General features: G+C 44.3%; 1 protein-coding gene across 3 annotated transcripts in view; it reads left to right on the forward strand.

Moving 5' to 3' along the window:
- TTC12 (tetratricopeptide repeat domain 12) overlaps positions 1–20201 on the forward strand; it is a 57883-nt gene that overhangs the window by 21887 nt on the left and 15795 nt on the right. For 2 of the 3 annotated variants that reach the window (XM_055423035.2, XM_055423037.2), the window contains 7 exons: positions 187–246; positions 7434–7505; positions 13857–14100; positions 14515–14703; positions 16305–16374; positions 17132–17220; positions 19282–19450. In XM_055423035.2, the coding sequence (XP_055279010.2) occupies positions 187–246; positions 7434–7505; positions 13857–14100; positions 14515–14703; positions 16305–16374; positions 17132–17220; positions 19282–19450 (893 nt within the window). The remainder of the gene's footprint in view (positions 1–186; positions 247–7433; positions 7506–13856; positions 14101–14514; positions 14704–16304; positions 16375–17131; positions 17221–19281; positions 19451–20201) is intronic. The other variant, XM_055423036.2, reaches the window with a different exon arrangement.

Consider the following 20201-nt stretch of genomic DNA (forward strand, 5'->3'; position numbering starts at 1 on the left):
ATTAAACTCCCCGTTTACCCAGTATGAGTACCATCTGTTTCCTGCTGGGACCCTGACTGGTGCAGGCAGGGACCAGTTATTAATACTTCTCACTACTCGCTCCTAACCGACTGTGCTTTCTGCATTGACTGAAGACTGCTGGCTGCAGAATTGTGTGTGAATAGCAGCTATTTGTGTCTTTTACAGGCTTATATCAAACTTGGGGACTACCAGAAGGCACTGGTGGATTGTGACTGGGCTCTGAAGGTAAGAAGATTGTTTCCTCTTCCACATGATGGAGGTGGTATTGCTCAAGGCCGGGTGTCTCAGTCCTGAGTGGGAAGTGGTGTAGATGCTACAGTCAGAGCCTCGGTTTCCTCATCTGTAAAATGGGAGAGAATAGAATTGTTGTGAGGGTTATGATAACACCTGTGGTGCCTCACCCAGAGGAAGTACTCTAGAGAAATTGTTGTTAACGTTGGCTTTTCAGGGTTTTCTCACAGTGGCTCACCCTTTACTATTGCGTTCGCAGACGCTTTGTTCCTTTTGATAGTGGAAATGCGTCTTGCACTTTCTAGACCCAAACTTGGGGGGCTTGTTTCTGCTATGTGGTCATCCTTTCTCGTCAGCTCATCCTTCCCCTCCTCCAGCTCTGATCATTTAGAAATGTATCCTAGCACTCCTCTTTGTAGAGAAATAATCAGAAGAACAATTTTCTGTTGTTCCGCCTGGATGCTAGTCAGGCCTAAGGCAGATAGCATAATACTGTGCATGGTACTTCTGCCAAAATAGATAATCAAAGGTAGAGAGAAGGAAGGACTGTTGGTGGAAATCTTAGAAGGGTTTTTAAAAGAGAAATGTCATGATCACTTCTTTGGAACATTATTTCAGATGACTAAATATTTAAATAACCCTTAATCCACATTCCCTCAAGTTACTCTGTCACAGGGGGCTTTAACTAAATAATCAAAACCAATGCCTCTCAACCTTCCTTGCCTATGTGCTAACAGAAAGAACATGAGCCCCTGGAGGGTCTAAAAGCAGAGAGTATGAAATTTCTTCTCAGATGCAAATTATTTCTAGGAGCCCCTGGTGGCTCAGACAGTAAAAAGTCTGTCTGCAGTACAGGAGACCCAGGTTCGATCCCTGTGTTGGAAAGATCCCCTAGAGAAGGAAATGGCAACCCACTCCAGTATTCTTGCCTGTAGACTCCCATGGATGGAGGAGCCTAGCAGGCTACAGTCCATGGGGTTGAAAAGAGTCGGACAAAACTGAGCGACTTCACTATATCTTGGAAATCCTTGCAAATTTTGCATTGCACACCATTATATGTATCTGTTTGTTTTAATAGAGTTTTGCCAAGAGAATGCATTGGTCATAGCAAACACCCTCTTCCAACAACACAAGAGAAGACTCTACACATGGACATCACCAGATGGTCAACACCAAAATCAGATTGATTATATTCTTTGCAGTCAAAGATGGAGAAGCTCTAAACAGTTAGCAAAAGTAAGACTGGGAGCTGACTGTGGCTCAGATCATGAACTCCTTATTGCCAAATTCAGACTTAAAATGAAGAAAGTAGGGAAAACCAGTAGACCATTCAGATATGACCTAAATCAAATCCCTTATGATTATACAGTGGAAGTGAGAAATAGATTTAAGGGACTAGATCTGATAGATAGCGTGCCTGATGAACTCTGGATGGAGGTTCGTGACATTGTACAGGAGACAGGGGCCAAGACCATCCCCATGGAAAAGAAATGCAAAAAAGCAAAACGGCTGTCTGAGGAGGCCTTACAAATAGCTGAGAAAAGAAGAGAAGCGAAAAGCAAAGGAGAAAAGGAAAGATATAAGCATCTGAATGCAGAGTTCCAAAGAATAGCAAGGAGAGATAAGAAAGCCTTCCTCAGCGATCAATGCAAAGAAGAGAGGAAAACAACAGAATAGGAAAAACAAGAGACCTCTTCAAGAAAATTAGAGATTCCAAGGGAACATTTCATGCAAAGATGGGCTCGATAAAGGACAGAAATGGTATGGACCTAACAGAAGAAGATGATATTAAGAAGAGGTGGCAAGAATACACAGAAGAACTGTACGAAAAATATCTTCATGACCAAGATAATCACGATGGCGTGATCACTCACCTAGAGCCAGATATCTTGGAACATGAAGTCAAGTGAGCCTTAGAAAGCATCACGACGGACAAAGCTAGTGGAGGTGATGGAATTCCAGCTGAGCTATTTCAAATCCTGAAAGATGATGCTGTGAAAGTGCTGCACTCAATATGCCAGCAAATTTGGAAAACTCAGCAGTGGCCACAGGACTGGAAAAGGTCAGTCTTCATTCCAATCCCAAAGAAAGGCAATGCCAAAGAATGCTCAAATGACCACACAGTTGCACTCATCTCACACGCTAGTAAAGTCATGCTCAAAATCCTCCAAGCCAGGCTTCAGCAATATGTGAACCATGAACTCCCAGATGTTCAAGCAGGTTTTAGAAAAGGCAGAGGCACCAGAGATCAAATTGCCAACATCTGCTGGATCATGGAGAAAGCTAGAGAGTTCCAGAAAAACATCTATTTCTGCTTCATTGACTCTGCCAAAGCCTTTGACTGTGTGGATCACAATAAACTGTGGAACATTCTGAAAGAGATGGGAATCCCAGACCACCTGACCTGCCTCTTGAGCAACCTGTATGTAGGTCAGGAACCAACAGTTAGAACTGGACATGGAACAACAGACTGGTTCCAAATAGGAAAAGGAGTACGTCAAGGTTGTATATTGTCACCCTGCTTATTTAACTTATATGCAGAGTATATCATGAGGAACGCTGGGTTGGAGGAAGCACAAGCTGGAATCAAGATTTCCAGGAGAAATATCAATAACCTCAGATATGCAGATGACACCACCCTTATGGCAGAAAGTGAAGAGGAACTCAAAAGCCTCTTGATGAAAGTGAAAGAGGAGAGTGAAAAGGTTGGCTTGAAGCTCAACATTCAGAAAACTAAGATCATGGCGTCTGGTCCCATCAATTTATGGGAAATAGATGTGGAAACAGTGTCAGACTTTATTTTTTGGGGCTCCAAAATCACTGCGGATGCTGATTGCAGCCATGAAATTAAAAGACGCTTACTCCTTGGAAGGAAAGTTATAACCAACCTAGATAGTATACTAAAAAGCAGAGACATTACTTTGCCAACAAAGGTCTGTCTAGTCAAGGCTATGGTTTTTCCCATGGTAATGTATGGATGTGAGAGTTGGACTGTGAAGAAAGCTGATCGCCGAAGAATTGATGCTTTTGAACTGTGGTGCTGGAGAAGACTCTTGAGAGTCCCTTGGACTGCAAGGAGATCCAACCAGTCCATTCTAAAGGAGATCAATCCTGGGTGTTCATTGGAAGGACTGATGCTAAAGCTGAAGCTCCAATACTTTGGCCACCTCATGCGACGAGTTGACTCACTGGAAAAGACTCTGATGCTGGGAGGGATTGGGGGCGGGAGGAGAATGGGACGACAGAGAATGAGATGGCTGGATGGCATCACCGTCTCGATAGACATGAGTTTGAGTGAACTCCGGGAGTTGTTGATGGACAGGGAAGGCTGGCTTGCTGTGATTCATGGGGTCGCAAAGATTCGGACACGACTGAGCGACTGAACTGAACTGAACTGATTTGTTTTAATATAACTGTGTTATTTTAAATAACTTATAATCAAGTACAGTTGAAGTGCCAGGAAAATGTGTCAGGTTTATCCTGGGCTTAGTTTCCCTGGTCCAGCCTAAACCAGCTTAGTGAGCGGGCGTAGCCCGTCCAAGAGCTCCTCACCACAGCAGCATGTTGGCCCCACCTACTTCCTTGCTTTCTATTGAGAAGGTAAGCAAGGAATTTGAAACTTACCTTTACTAATAACAGTTTCTAAAACACGAGGGTCTCTCCAAAACAGACATCTGGAGTGCTTGGTTTTTTTACCCCCTAGAAGATATGGTGCAGGGAACACCTTGTCCCACAGCATCGTGACAGTCTTTAAGTGATGAGAACTGCTCAAAGCTGGTGCCTTCAGGTTCTTCTGGGCTCCAGCGGAGGTCTACTAGCCTGTTATGTCACTTTATGTGATCATGATTTTTTTTTCTGCTATCATCTGTAAGAGAAGAGAGAGGCAAGGGCATTTTCCTCTGGTGTTTTAGCAATAAGAACAAAAGCTGCGTTTCTGCTTGCTGGCTATGAGCTATCTCATTGGAGCCTCATAGCCTTCTGTTCTGGTCAACACCACAGTTATCCTTATCTTTCTAACAAGGACGTTGAACTTCAGAGATTAAGTAAACGGCACAGGATCACATAGCCCACGTTGGCCTCACCGTAGGCTGGTGCCCTGAGCCGTTGACTGTAAACACCTCTGCATGGAAACTGGAAACCCCGTCATCCCTGGGTGTGGCTCTCACATGGCAGAAACAAGATCTCATGGGGCTTCCCATGAGTATCTTTTCTGATCTGAAAAGGCCCAACGAGTTCATCACAGCCTCATGGTGATTCAACACAACTCGCCGGCCTGTTCCCAAATGTTAATTGAAGCATGGTGTGATGAACAGTGAGACCGAAGCAGAGCTGGCCCAGCACAGCTGATACCCAGCAACTAACCTTGATAAGAGCCTAGAGAGGCTCCCTATTGCAGAGGATTGGGTGAACCCTTGGAGGACTGGGGGAAAAAATGTATAAGGAGATCTAAAAACTAACAATGGTTGGCTCTACATGGAAGCTGTGAATCAAAAGAAAAAGTTTCACATTTTAAAATATCAGTAGTGAATGTCAGTGGCACTCCATTATTAATAGTATTAGTACTTTCATGCCAATTTAGTATTTTTGACACCTGTGAATTGGCAGCGACAAGCCCATGTGATGATATTTCAAGGCCAGTGTTCCTTGTCAGGGAAGATAAGGCAGTGAAGCGGGTTTCAATTAGGATCAGAATCATTTCTTTCTTGGCAGAACTCTTCCTTCACAATAAAAGACATCTTCCTCTGAAGGCAGAATTCCTTTTAAGGGGATCTGGGGTTTGCCTGAGAGAGTCCTGGTGAGAGTTGATACCTCATCAAAGGAGAAAGGGCCTATTAGTGAGAAAGCGCGGGAGCAGGCCCCTGATGGTAGGGTCTGTGGGGACGTGGCCGCAATACACCCCATCAGGAGGGCACAGTGGGGCTCCCTGTCCCCAGTTGGAACCCTAATGCCTGCCAGTGAAGGCGCCGTGAGCAGACGGCTTCTGTGAGCTTCCTTTCCCTTTAGATGGTCCTCTTCGTGCTTCCTCAGTCCATCCTGTGTGAGTTCTGCAGGGGTTCACTCCGCAGCTCCCTGCATTTCTTCTTCCTGCACTTTCTCCTTCAAAGCTCTTGTCGCCCCTCCTGGGTTCAGCGCTCTTCCCTGCCCCCTGCCGGTGGCTGTCACACCTGCATTTCAGCAGCCCCCACCCCAAAAGTTTCCATGTGATTGTCTTGGCATCCTCTGAAATGCAGTGTGTCTCTGTTAGGCTACAGTAAGTCTCCTATGTAGGAACAAGTTCCGTTCCAGGAGAGCGTTCATAAATCCAATATATTTGTAAGTCCAATAACGTTCGCCATGATACCCGATAACACAATTGGCTATATAGTACTGTACTATAGTAGGTTTCACACAAATAACGCGTAAAAAGCCAACGAACAGAAAATAAAACATTTTTCATCTTAGAGTACAGTACCTTGAAGAGTACAGTAGTACAGTTCAGCTGCTGGCATACAGGGCTGGCAAGGAGTGAACAGCAGGAAGCGTCTGACTGGAGGAGGGAGAGGTGGGCGATGGTAGAGAGGAAGGATCGTCAGCAGCGGGAGACGGAGGGCGAGCTGCAGCGTCACTCACACCTGACGTGGGCGGCACGGGGTCTGGTTCCTTAGTGGAACCAGATGCACGTTTGCATCTTTGAAAGTTTGCAACTTGAAGGTTCGTATGTAGGAGACTTTCTGTACATCTCCTCAAAGCGGATTTCCTCTTTCTGAATTGTTGTAGCACTTCTCTGGGGGAGATCCAGTGTGATTTCTAAGCCTTTGGGTCCTGGAGTCCAATGGCTAGATCTTACTCCCAGTTCTTCCAGTTAGGGTCTGTGTGACCTTAAACCTCTCTGACCCCTGCTTTCCTCATCTGTGAAATGGGAGGAACAACTGTATCTACTTCATAGACTTGCTATAAGGTTTACATAAGATCATTCGCATGAACCATATGGTCAGGACTGAAAATAATGCATTAATATTATTACCATCATTCACTTAGCAAGGAATCAGGAAATTATATTCATGAAAATGCATCTATAAAGGCCTCTTCAAATGTAATGATTATTGTTACCCCTTCTATTATTCTTTAGCTTTTCTTAAATTTTCCTTTTTGCCCTGAAATGGATTGCTTTTCTTGTAAATGCAGCAACAGCAGCTAACACTCTGTTACCTGGTCTTGCACTGTTTTACACAGTTCTCTCCTCACAACAGCTCAGAAGAAGCACTATTATGATCTCCAATTTGCAGATGAGGACAATGAACCTCAGAAAAGCTGGGAGACCTGGCCAATGTGCCACTTCTTGTGAGGGACAGACAGGGCTTCACCCAGGACTTTCTAGACTCCTGAGCTTGGACTCCCTCTCTACATATACATGCCTGAGAGAGTCTGACCCAGCACAAAGCCTGGCACATAAAAGGGACTCAGTGAATTAACTGGATGCTTTAAATTTATGTCTTTGTGCTATATCATTCCCTCTGTAGTTAGAGTAATTCAGAGCAAGCCAATGCAGGACCCCTTATGCAAGCAGTATTGTTTCAGCCATAAAGTTGGGGGCTCACTTTCTGATCATAAGTGATACAAACACCAAGTTCCCGGTATATATGTTGTGGCTTATTTCAAGGGAGGAACTTGCCAGGCTTCCTAAGATGTGATAGTAACCTCAGCTGTTTACCCAGAGTAAATTTTCCTACCTTCTAATAAACCAGTGGTTCTCAAACTTGGTTGCACATTTATATCACCTGGAGAGTTTAAAAAATTATCGATGCCTCGGTCCTAACCATGAGTATAATTTAATTGCTGTGGGTTTCAGTTGAGCTGTCAGGATTTTTTTACAAGCACCCCCAGGTGATTCTAATGTTCAACCAGGGTCAAGAGCTCTTCTAAACTAAGGGTTTCTGGTTTGTTTCCTGGTTGAGTTTCATTAAATGGAAATGAAAACTGGCAAGTATCATGAATTAATTTGATAGAGGGCTTGCTTGTGTATCCAGGCTCCTTGCAAGCATCAATTATTTTGGTCACAGATGCACAGAAAAAGTCTTAATTGTCAACTCTGGTGGCTGTCCTGAGAATCAAAGCGCTGCCCTAACCCTATTAGCTGGGCAGTTGGTGCTAATAATTTCAAATCTTCCAAAACATCTGATCAGTGATTCTCTTTTATGCAGTGTGATGAAAAATGCACAAAAGCGTATTTCCACATGGGAAAAGCCCACCTAGCCCTAAAGAACTACAGTGTGGTAAGTGCAAGAGGAAGCTTAAGTGGTATGTTTGATCTCGGAGCAGTGCTTCAGAGTGTCTCAGAGGAGAACCACATTCCTCCAAGTTGATGAGATGTTAATCCACGTTTTGGTATTTTCCACAGTAAATCTTAGAGTTGGGAACGATATTGAGTGTCATCTGGTACAGCCCCACCTGCCATAGGAACCTCTTCTGCAGTGTCTTCTCCCAGTGTTCTTTCAGCCCCGGGAGGAGCATCTCTGGAAAGAAAAGACATAAGAAAAAAGATGAAAAAACAAAATTCACTTGTGATCTCATCACCAGAAAGCAACCATGCAGATATATGTAACACTGAGATATATTTTGTAATAGCAGCTTTATTGAGATATAATTCAGGTGTCAAATGATTCTATGGAAGATATACAACTCAGTGGTTTTTAGTGTTTTGTCAGAATTGCACAATCAACGTTAGAACATTTTTGTCACCCACTAGCAGTCACTTCAGAGAAGGCAATGGCACCCCACTCCAGTACTTTTGCCTGGAAAATCCCATGGACAGAGGAGCCTGGTAGGCTGCAGTCCATGGGGTCTCTAAGAGTCATACACGACTGAGCGGCTTCACTTTCACTTTTTACTTTCATGCATTGGAGAAGGAAATGGCAACCCACTCCAGTGTGCTTGCCTGGAGAATCCCAGGGACGGGGGAGCCTGGTGGGCTGCCGTCTATGGGGTTGCACAGAGTCAGACAAGACTGAAATGACTTAGAAGCAGCAGCAGCAGTCACTTCCCTTCCATCCACCCCCACCCCCAGTTCACCCCAGGCAACTAATAATCTACTGCTGTCTTTATCCATTTGCCTGTTCTACACTATTCACATAAATAGAACTATACAGTTTGTAGTCTTTCGTGCCTGGCTTCTTTCACTTAGCATAATGTTTGCAAGTTTCATCCATGCTGTAATATATTAATATATAGTACTTCATTTCTTTGATTGCCTAACAATATTCCATTGTATGGATATACCACATTTTATTTATCCATTCGTCAGTTGAACATGTGACTTATTTCCACGTTTGGCTATTATGAACATCCATGTACAAGTTTTTGTATAGACACATGATTATAGTCTATTTGGTTATACACCCAGAAGTGAAACTGATGAGTCACATGATAACTCTGTGTTTAACCTTTGGAAGAATTGCCCATGTGATTTCCAGAGTGGCTGCATCATTTGGCATTCCTGCCAGCAGTGTATGTTTCTGATTACTCCACATCCCAGACAATACTTGCTATTTATTTGTCTTTTTTATTATACCCATCCTGATGAGTATACCACCTTATAGTGGTATTTCATAACTTTGATTTGCATTTCTCTGTTGGCTAATAATGTTGAGCATCTTTTCATGTACTTATTGGCCATTTATGTATCTTTGGAGAAATGACTCTTCAGATCCTTTGTCTATTTTATCAATAGGTTGTCTTTTTATATTGAATATAAATGTAATCAATCTGGTATAAATGTATATTTATATAACTATTCAATATAAAGTGATATAAAGATTATCATAATATAATATTCCATATACATTCTGGATACAAGTCCCTTATCAGGTAAATGATTTTAAAATATTTTCTTCCATTCTCTGTGTTATCTTTTTACTTCACAGCACAAAAGTTTTTTAATTTTGATGCAAGTCTATATTACCTAATTTTTTCCTTTGATTGCTTATGATTTTGATATCAAATCTAAAAAACCATTGTCTAATCCAAGATCTAAGAATTTTATGGCTTTAGTGCCGTACCAGACCACCTGACCTGCCTCTTAAGAAACCTGTATGCAGGTCAGGAAGCAACAGTCAGAACTGTACATGGAACAACAGACTGGTTCCAAATAGGAAAAGGAGTACATCAAGGTTGTATATTGTCACCCTGCTTATTTAACTTTTATGCATCATGAGGAACGCTGGGCTGGAAGAAGCACAAGCTGGAATCAAGATCGCCGGGAGAAATATCAATAACCTCAGATATGCAGATGACACCACCCTTACGGCAGAAAGTGAAGAGGAACTCAAAGGCCTCTTGATAAAAGTGAAAGAGGAGAGTGAAAAGGTTGGCTTGAAGCTCAACATTCAGAAAACAAAAATCATGGCATCTGGTCCCATCACTTCATGGGAAATAGATGGGAAAACAATGGAAACAGTGTCAGATTTTATTTTTTGGGGCTCCAAAATCACTGCGGATGCTGATTGCAGCCATGAAATTAAAAGACGCTTACTCCTTGGAAGGAAAGTTATGACCAAACTAGATAGTATATTAAAAAGCAGAGACATTACTTTGCCAACAAAGGTCCGTCTAGCCAAGGCTATGGTTTTTCCAGTGGTCATGTACAGATGTGAGAGTTGGACTGTGAAAAAAGCTGATTGCTGACGAATTGATGCTTTTGAACTGTGGTGCTGGTGAAGACTCTTGAGAGTCCCTTGGACTGCAAGGAGATCCAACCAGTCCATTCTAAAGGAGATCAATCCTGGGTGTTCATTGGAAGGACTGATGCTAAAGCTGAAGCTCCAATACTTTGGCCACCTCATGCGACGAGCTGACTCAATGGAAAAGACTCTGATGCTGGGAGGGATTGGGGGCGGGAGGAGAAGGGGACGACAGAGAATGAGATGGCTGGATGGCATCACCGTCTCGATGGACATGAGTTTGAGTGAACTCCGGGAGTTGTTGATGGACACGGAGGCCTGGCATGCTGTGATTCATGGAGTCGCAAAGAGTCGGACACGACTGAGCGACTGAACTGAACTGAACTAAGCTGAGCACTTGTATTTAGATCTCTGATCCGCTTCAAGTTAATTTTTGTATATAGTGTGAGGAAGTGATCCAACTTCATTCTTTTACATGTGGCTATCCAGAGTTTGAGTGAACTCCGGGAGTTGGTTTTGGACAGGGAGGCCTGGCATGCTATAATTCATGGGGTCGCAAAGAATCGGACACGACTGAGCGACTGAACTGAACTGATCCAGCCTCCTGAAAAACATGTATGCAGGTCAATAAGCAACAGTTAGAACTGGACATGGGACAACCCTACTTATGTAACTTATATGCAAAGTACATCATGCGAAATGCCGGGCTGGATGAAGCACAAGCTGGAATCGAGATTGCCAGGAGAAATATCAATAACCTCAGATACGCAGATGACATGACCCTTATGACAGTAAGTGAAGAGGAACTAAAGAGCCTCTTGATGAAAGTGAAAGAGGAGAGTGAAAAAGCTGGCTTAAAACTCAACATTCAAAAAACTAAGATCATAGCATCCAGTCCCATCAGTTCATGGCAAATAGATGGGGAAACAATGGAAACAGTGACAGACTTTATTTTCTTGGGCTCCAAATCTGCAGATGGTGATTGCAGCCATGAAATTAAAGGACACTTGCTCCTTGGAAAAAAAGCTATAACCAACCTAGATAGCATATTAAAAAGCAGAGACATTACTTTGCCGACAAAGGTCCATCTAGACAAAACTATGATTTTTCCTGTAGTTGTGCATGGATGTGAGAATTAGACTGTAAAGAAAGCTGAGTGCCAAAGAATTGATGCTTTTGAACTGTGGTGTTGGAGAAGACTCTTGAGAGTCTCTTGTACTGCAAGACGATCCAACCAGTCCATCCTAAAGGAAATCAGTCCTGAATATTTATTTGAAGGACTGATGCTGAAAATGAAACTTCAATACTTTGGCCACCTGATGCAAAGAACTGACTTCTTAGAAAGACCCTGATACTGGGAAAGATTGAAGGCAGGAGGCTAAGGGGATGACAGAGGATGAGATGGTTGGATGGCATCACCGACTCAATGGACATGAGTTTGAATAAACTCCAGGAGTTGGCATTGGACAGGGAGGCCTGGCATGCGAGTTGGACATGACTGAGCAACTGAACTGAACTGAAATTCCTTATTTGTCTCTCTTCCCCTTTTCCCCTTTGGTAACTATAAGTTTTTTTTCCTATGTCTGTAGATCTGTTTCTATATAAGTTCATTGTGTCCTTTTTTTTTTAGATTTCACATATAAGGAATATCATGATATTTGTCTTTTCCTGGCTTACTTCACTTGGTATGGTAATTTCTAGGTCTGTCCATGTTGATGCAAATGGAATTATTTTATTCTTTTTATGGCTGAGTAATATAAATGATAAATGCTGGAGAGGGTGTGGAGAGAAAGTAACCCTCCTACATTGTTGGTAGGAATGTAAATTGGACAACAGTGTGGAGGTTCCTTAAAAACACTAAAAATAGAGCTACCTTATGATCCCATAATCCCACTCCTGAGCATATATACAGGGAAAGTCATAATTCGAAAAGATGCATGCACCTCAGTGTTCACTGTAGCACTATTTACAATCACCAAGACATGTAAGCAGCCTAAATGCCCATCAACAGATGAACGAATAAAGAAGATGTGGTGTATTTATACAATGGAATGTTATTCAGACAGATGGAATTTTAATGGAGATTGCATTGAATTGCATTGAATATTGTTAACAATATTAAGGCTTCTGATCTGTGAACATGAGATGTCTTTCCATTTACAAGATTTTATATGTTTAATAAGAAATTGCCCCCTGTTGTACATTTTTAAAAAATTATTCTGTTGGATTTTAATTCAAAATAATACAAACTTATCATAATAAAGTCAAATAATAGAGTAGAAAGGAAAATGTTAATCCCCTGTCCACCAAATTCCATGCATTCACTAATTTACTCAGTTAATTAATTCACTTAGCAAATATTTAGTGCATACTCTCTGTGTCCCAGGCACTGTTCCAGGCAGCAGGAATGCAGTAGCAAACAAGACAAGATCCTTGACTCACTTTCGTGCAGTGAGGGTGACCTGTCGCAGGATAGAAACCAAATAAGTAGCTGTGTGGTCCATTGGATAGTGATAAGTGTCCCTGAGAAAACTAAATTGGGAAGCGGTGAAGGCGAGATGGTTTTATAGAGAGGGGCCAGGGAAAGATTCTCTGAAGGAAAGCAGGGCGTGAGGGGAGGAAGCCATGTGGATATACAGTGGAGGAGTGGTCCAGACAGACGGGTGGGTGGAACGGCGTGAGCAGGGAGAGTGAGAGGAGATATGATGAGCCGTGGGGGTATGTGAGGGACTGAGGCCCTAGCGCCCTACAGGTTTTTCGAAGGACCTGGACTTTTATTTTGAGTGCCCTGGGAACCATCAGAAGGTTCTGAGTAAAGAAGCGAAATGATTTGAGCTGTGTTTTTAAGGATTACTCTGCTGTATTGAGAATGTATCCTGACATGGTAAGAAAAGGACAGAAAACCAGTCAATGCTATTGCAACAAATTATCCAAGTGAGAGGTGATGACGGCTTGGACTGGATTGGTGACAGTGAAGGTGGTGGGAAGTGAGGGGTTCTGCTTATACACTGACAGTGAAGTCAACAAGAATTGCTGATAGATTAGAGCTAGGGTTAAAAAGAAATTGGAAACAGGGATATCATCTTAGTCTTTTGGGGTTCCATAGACCAGGTGGCTTATACAACAAAGGTTTATTTCTCCCAGTTCTGGGAAGTACAAGATCAAGATGCTGGCAAATTCAGTGTCTGATGAGGGCCTGTGTCCTGGTTCATAGGCAACCAGCAGGAGCAAGGAAGCTCTCTGGGGACAGTTCCACCTCATGACCAGTCGCTTCCCAGAGCCCACACGTCCAGATCCATCACACTGGGGATTAGGTTTCAACATAAATTTTGGGAGGATCCAAACATTCAGTCTATTACAGTTACCATGTTCGATATCCTGCAGCACCCTTCCCTGTTTTAATGTGATTTTTTTTCTTCAGTTTATTTCTTAATCCTGATCTTCTAGATGAGTCTTGAGCCTTTAAGATATCGGAGAACCATTTTTTCTTCCCCCTGAGCTTTTCTTCTCTGCCCTAAACCTGTCATCCTAAACCCATTAGCAAGAATCTTTCTTCTGCAGAAACTTTCTAACAGTGTCCTCGGTGAGAGCAACTCACTCTCAGGTGTTCTAGTTGACTGTTCCGTGGCCAGTGAACCGCCCCCTCACTAGCCCTTTGCAGCCTGCACGTTTCAATAGGCAATTGTCTCTTCCTGTTCGGAAGTCTCCATCAACAATGTTTCTAGCTTCATTTATTTCCTTATTCCATGTGGGCATATCTGACAGGTAGCCTCCCATTCTCTCTTAGTGCAAATATCATATCTGAATTTTGCATTTACCTTGTAATTATTCCTCTCCCAGCCAGTCATGAACCATGAGAATTTAGGAGTGGTTATTTTCCATCACAGACTGTATCTGACAACACTATTTTTGAAAATGAATTTTGAAATAATGCCCGTTGCCCCACAGAACCGGAGAAGCCTCAACAAAATATCAAATGCACGCTGCGTTCCCCATGCCTGCCTCCGACGAGGGGAGCAAGGAAGGCTGGGAGGAGATAATGAAGAAGCCAAGCCCTGTGGTACCCCGTGCCTTTCTTATAATCACCGCTCCCCACTAGCCACTCTTCATGGCCGTGTTTCTTTCTTCCAGTCTAGAGAGTGTTATCAGAAGATCTCAGAAATAAACCCCCATCTGCGGACACAGGTAAAAGGTGAGACTTCCTGCTGAAGTCCTTGTTTGAGTTGCACCTCCCCTCTGTGTTCTGGCTCTGGGGTGCCCTCCATGCCTTCTCTGCACTTGGCCACGGGCACAGCCGTGCCTGGCCCTGCACAGTCCAGTCCTCTCATTAACCACCCTGCCCGCCTCCTCTTTCTCTGTTCTTGGCCTCCTCCTTTTCTCTACCATCCTCCCTTCAAGTCTTTTAGACAGCAAACGATGTTGTCCTTGACTGATTCCAAGATGTTTTAAGAGTCTGGGTAGAAACTATACACTCTTCCTAAAAGTTTTCCATGCTGAAAACAAGTTTGAATTATTCTCATGCTTTCTGCCTCTCAACTTCAGAAAGAGGTTGGTCCACGAGTTGCTTGTTAGGATGATGCTATGCTTCTCCTCCTTGTTTTGCTAGATTACCTGAATCAGGTCGATCTTCGAGAGAAAGCAGACCTTCAAGAGAAGGAAGCCCAGGAGTCACTGGACTCAGGAAAGAACTCGGCCGTGACGACCAAGTATCTTCTGGAGGCTCTTTCCAAGCCTGATCAGATCCCTTTGTTCTACGCAGGGGGGATTGAAATCCTTACTGAGATGATGAAGGATTGTAAGCCAGCAGTGTGTGTGATCTCATTAATGTTGTCTAGTATGAAGGGACAGAGTTTAGAGGTCTGACCATATGAGGCAAAGAATCCCTTCCTCCCTTCCTTCCACAGGTGCTAAAGGGGGTGCTTAAGAAATATCCCCCACCCCAGCCAGCGCCATCCTTTCCTCTGCTGACACTGCATACACCTGCAATAAATAGCGGACACACAATTCAACAGAAAACATAGACAGCACACACCCGCTGCATATGTTCTTAACATGCACACTCACAGCATGTGCTCACGTCATGTGTACTTACATCACACACACACCATGCACGTGGGATACAGACACCATGTATGCTTATATCACAACCCCCACACTACACACATTCACCTCTAGTCTGTTCCCCATGGGCTGCACATACCCACACACCATCTGCATACCCCACACATACCCCACATGAAAGCTGCTCAGTCATGTCTGACTCTTTGCGACCCCATGGACTGTAGCCAGCTAGGCTTCTCTGTCCATGGCATTCTCAGGCTAGTTTTCAAACTTGTTTTCAATGGCTGGAGTGATCTTCCCAACTCAGGGATCGAACCCAGATCTCCTGCATTACAGGGGGATTCATTAGAGTCTGAACCACCAGGGAAGCCCCAAAATACTGGAGTGGGTATCCTGTGCCTTCTACAGTGGCTCTTCCTGACCCAGTAATCGAACTGGGATCTCCTGCGTTGCAGGCAGATTTTTTTACTGTCTGAACCACCAGGGAAGCCCCCAAATAATGGAGTGGGTAGCCTATCCCTTCTCCAGGGGATCTTTCCAATGCAGGAATCGAACCGGGGTCTCCTGCATTGCAGGTGGATTCTTTACCAACTGAGCTACCAGGGAAGCCCCACACACCCCATATATACCCCCAAACACCCTGTCTTATCCCCACATATCTCCCCCCAACTATAGAGGAATGGAAGACAGAAGTTTGTAAGATAAACCATGAAGTTTATCCCAGTCACACTTAATAGTTTCTTAGGATGTGAAAAGAGTTTCAGAGCAAACCTCAGCTTTCCTTCTGCTAATGAGACCCATGCTGCTGTCTCTTACCAGTTCCTGTAATCACTGATCCCAGGACTGAAACCTTCCTTGTTTCTCAGTGCCAGAATGTTGTTTGTTTGTACAAATGGATGGAGTCTAACTTCTCTTTAATGCACAGTGGAGGGTGCTCAAACACCCCTGCAGTAGTTTCTTAAAGATTATCAGTTCCTCTCTAGAGCCTGGAAACAGCTTCGAAATAAACATTTAAGAACAGATGGATATGCCAGTTCTTCCAGGAGGTTAAGCAGCTCCTGGAGACTCTTTAAAGCTTACAAAATGAGGAGTTGTCAGATCACACCCGGACCCAGCTCTCCCATGAACAGGATGTCCCTCTTACTGTGGCACCAAGTGGCTGATGACAGGTGTAGGTTTCGGAATGGGAGGCATTTGTTTCTGCCCAAACTGTGAATTTGGTGACCTAGACATTCCATATTCAGTTTCTGTTGGCATCTGGCTCTGTGACAGCTAGACAATTCAGGCAGACAGCTCAGGATTCTGACGATGTGGTTTTCTCTGAATTTGTTTCAGGCACAGAACGAACTTTATTCAGAACAAACAATGGATTCAGTATCATCAGTGAGAATGAGGTTATAAGAAGGTAGGGATGCTTGTAAAGACAGCCTGGCCTCAAAGCAAGGAAAGACAACCATTTCTTATGCAATCAGACTCTCAGTACACAGGCAGCATGATGGTAGATGGTACTGCTTTCAGTCGATACTGGGTGCCATGTGAACACCCTTGAGCTGTGAGCAGTTTGAGTTAAACCACAGGTAACAACTGCAGAGAGACAAAAGTTAGCAAAACTTGCCAGAGTTCCTCCAAGCCCTTCAAAGTCAGAGAACTGACCATTTTTGCTGCTTTTCCCACCAGTTTTTGCAAGATGGACCTTCGTTCCGTTCCTCTTTTGGAATTTACTGATCATTTCAGAAAATGAGATCCGCTGGGTCCTGGCTGATCCCATTTATAATTTCCTCTGAAGAAAGACTCATATGGCAGGAGGTAGTTTGCTACGTGTATTTTAATTGTATTTTGTACTTCAGTTGTTCTGATGCAATTCCCGGGGATTAAGACAAGACATGGGTTGGAGTCACTGGCACACATTTGTGGGCGTGAGGAGGCCCATGAACAGTTCACTGGTGTGGTGTAGCCATCGCCCTGGCCCCTGGCTCACTGTCCTTTCTCCAGGCAGCCCCAGCTTCCTCAGCTGCATCCTTGTCCTGGACCTCACTTCAGGGCTGAGCAGTCCCTCGGTGACCTGCTTAAACCCACATTTGAGGATCCTGGAGGTGAAATGAAACCAACTGAAAGGAAGATCAAGACTGCAATTTTAATACATCTCTCCCTTGCCCATGTAGGTGCTTTTCCACAGCAGGAAAAGATGCCGTGGAAGAGACGGTGTGCTTCTCTGTTCTCAGACTCTGGCAGGCAGTGTGCAGCGAGAATGGTAAGCCGGGGAACCACCATCAGTCATCATCAGAGCACTGGTCATGGGAGAGTTACGGAGCAGGGGCGGGGGCAGGCATGACTGCTCCCCTGGGACAGGCCCTGGAGAGTGGAGGTCTAGAACGTCCCCTGGAAAAAGCATACAGACTTGAACTGCACTCTCACAGCTCCCTCCACGGCGGGCAAGGTCACGGTCGGGATCACGTCTCATCACCTGGGTACTTGCCCTGCCCTTTGCAGACAAGTAGCTTCACTTCATGCATTGGCAGTGGGGCAGGTAAAGTTTTTCCTTTTCTGTGCTGAAAAATAGTGCTCCTTTTTGCTGACTGTAGTACCTATAACGGCCATCCCTGATGGCCTCTTGTGACACTGATTAATAATGAGTGCTTAATATTAAGACAGTGACATGCTTTGGGATTTTATTTACCCTAACTCTTCCCTTTTTACATATTAGCATCGTCTGGGGTTTGCTAAATTTTTATACAGTCGCCACTTCAGTGACCTCAATGTAAATAAAAATTTTAGGTGTTTCTCTCATTTAAAAAAAAAAAGTGTTTTTTCAAATGAGGCAAAATGTTTGACTTTGAACACAAAACAGTGAAAATGGGAATAGTGATAGCTGTGTCTCCCATGCATGGGTTCTTGTGGGAAGTCAGCAAGGGAGCTTATGCATGCAGCCGGTAAATGGTTAAATGCTGAATATGAGAGAATGTAATTTTTTCTATTCATTTAGTAGAGTGGAGGAATCACCTTAAATTCTAGAAATCTTAGGTTCTAGAGAATCAGGGGGCCTCTTCCATGAAGGGAATTATGCTCAGACTAACATCCTTATCCAGGTGCCTTGCTACCTGTCGGGGCAGTGCCTGGGCTCTGGGGGATGTTTGCGTAGATCCCCTTGCCTGAGGTTAAGAAGATGGACTTGACGGCAAGGTGTTTCCTCAGGCTGAATGGGATCTGTCTCCCTCTGCACAGCCCCACTTCCTCAGTCTGCACCCTACCTTGGTTTTTGTGAACCTGGAGGTCACATCTTTTTTTAACATCTGGAAAAATACCGTCAGACACAACCTAGGACATAAATGCTCTGTCTCAGGTAAATGGAATCTTGGTATATCCAATTCAATAAATACAGAGACATTTTTAAATAGGACAAAGGAATGCTTAAAAGTAAAGGCATGGAAATAGGTCTGTGATATAGTGCTGACTGGAGAGAAAAGCCAGTTACAGGGAATAGTGTATTATATTTTAACATCATTCATATGAATAATAGCCCCCCTTAGGGAAAGGGCTTACCTGGAGGAGGTTACAGAGAAGAAACTTCCATTTTCAGCTGTATACACATTTTGTGTTATTTGAGTTGTTTACAGTGAGCTACTTTCCTTTTTTTTTTTCTGTAATCTAAACAAACTGTGCTCTGTTTCAGAGCTCAGCCTCGTATTCCAGCCTGTATCCCTCTGCCTGCTCTCAGATAAATTCATGCACTAGGTTAGCAAATGAACCAGGTGAAAGGAGGAGAGGGCATATCCAATGCTACCACCCTGGAAACAGTTCACAGACCAGGAAGGGGAGCATGCTTCATTCATTAATGTGCTCATGTGGTCGTTCTAGTTTTCTAGAAAGAACTCAGATGGTTGCTTTGGCCATTAGATGAAAATCAGTGGTCTAAAGCTCTTTCACCATTCAGCTGATTTCTTTCCCTTTCTTCACATTTCCGGATACCGTCCACCATGGAGCCTTTGGCAGGAACAATGATACTAGCTAACATATACGTGTGTGCCAGTCCCTGTTCTCCACACATCACGTATTAGCTCATTTCATTGTCATGACAATTCTGTTATGTTGGTCCTCTTCCTCGTTCCACTAATGAGGAAGCTAAGGGGTTGATAACTCGACTAAGGTCATTTTCTGGTTGTTCAGACCCAACAGTCTGCTTCTAGAATCCATGCTCTTACCTTCATTATCCTGCCTCCTGGAGAAGAGTTGGCTTTCTCGTTTAGAGGAGGGACGACAGAGCCCGTGTGACCACCATGGTCTGCATGAGGCTGACGTGCCCTGTGTTTCGCAGAGGAGAATCAGCGCCTGCTTGTGCTGCGTCCAGACATGGGCAAGCTTCTGCCCTCCCTGCTGGCCTCCCCAGTCCTGGCCATCCGGCAGCAGAGCCTGGCCCTGCTGCTGCAGCTCGCCCAGACGGAGAACGGACGGAACCTGATCATTGGCCACCTTGACCTGATCCGGTAAGGCTCGGCATGCGTGTGGGCGGGAGTTTCCCTGCGGCATCTCAGGTTTCACCTGCCACATTAAGACCTGTCGCCTTTCCCACATCTCTGATGTGAAAGGAGCCAGCTGACCAGATTAAGGATTAAAAGCCAGAAGGAGCCTTTGAGAGGAATGCTGCCTCTTAAGGACCTCCAGGACAAACTTCCGTCTGAACTGACTACCATGGACAGTGTCACTTCTGAGCTCGTTTCTTTCTTTTCACAGGTTTATTTATCAGGTTGCATCAGGTCTGAGTTGTGGCAGGCAGGATCTTTGGTTGAGGCATGCAAACTCTTAGCTGCGGCACGTCAGGTCACGTTCCCTGGCCAGGGATCAAACCGGGGTCCCCTACGTGAGTCTTAACCACTGGGCTACCAGGGAACAGACACTGCAGACCATGTAAATGTGGTGGCACTTGCAGAAACCAGATTTGGAACCTACCTGTAAAATGGGCCATTTGCCTCTGCTCTGTTAGCCTCAGTCTTGGCTCCACTCTGCTCCTGTTCTTCTTACTTTTCTTCGTTTATTCCTGTTTCAGGTGATGCTACCTGATTTTACTTATCCCTGGTGGCTCAGAGGTTAAAGTGTCTGTCTCCAATGCAGGAGACCCAGGTTCAATCCCTGGGTCAGGAAGATCCCCTGGAGAAGGAACGGTAACCCACTCCAGTATTCTTGCCTGGAGAATCCCATGGACGGAGAAGCCTGGTGGGCTACAGTCCACGGGGTCGC

The sequence above is a fragment of the Moschus berezovskii genome, chromosome 14, assembly GCF_049115385.1.
Source record: "Moschus berezovskii isolate FMDL1 chromosome 14, NW_MosBer_1.0, whole genome shotgun sequence".
Classification (NCBI taxonomy): domain Eukaryota; kingdom Metazoa; phylum Chordata; class Mammalia; order Artiodactyla; family Moschidae; genus Moschus; species Moschus berezovskii.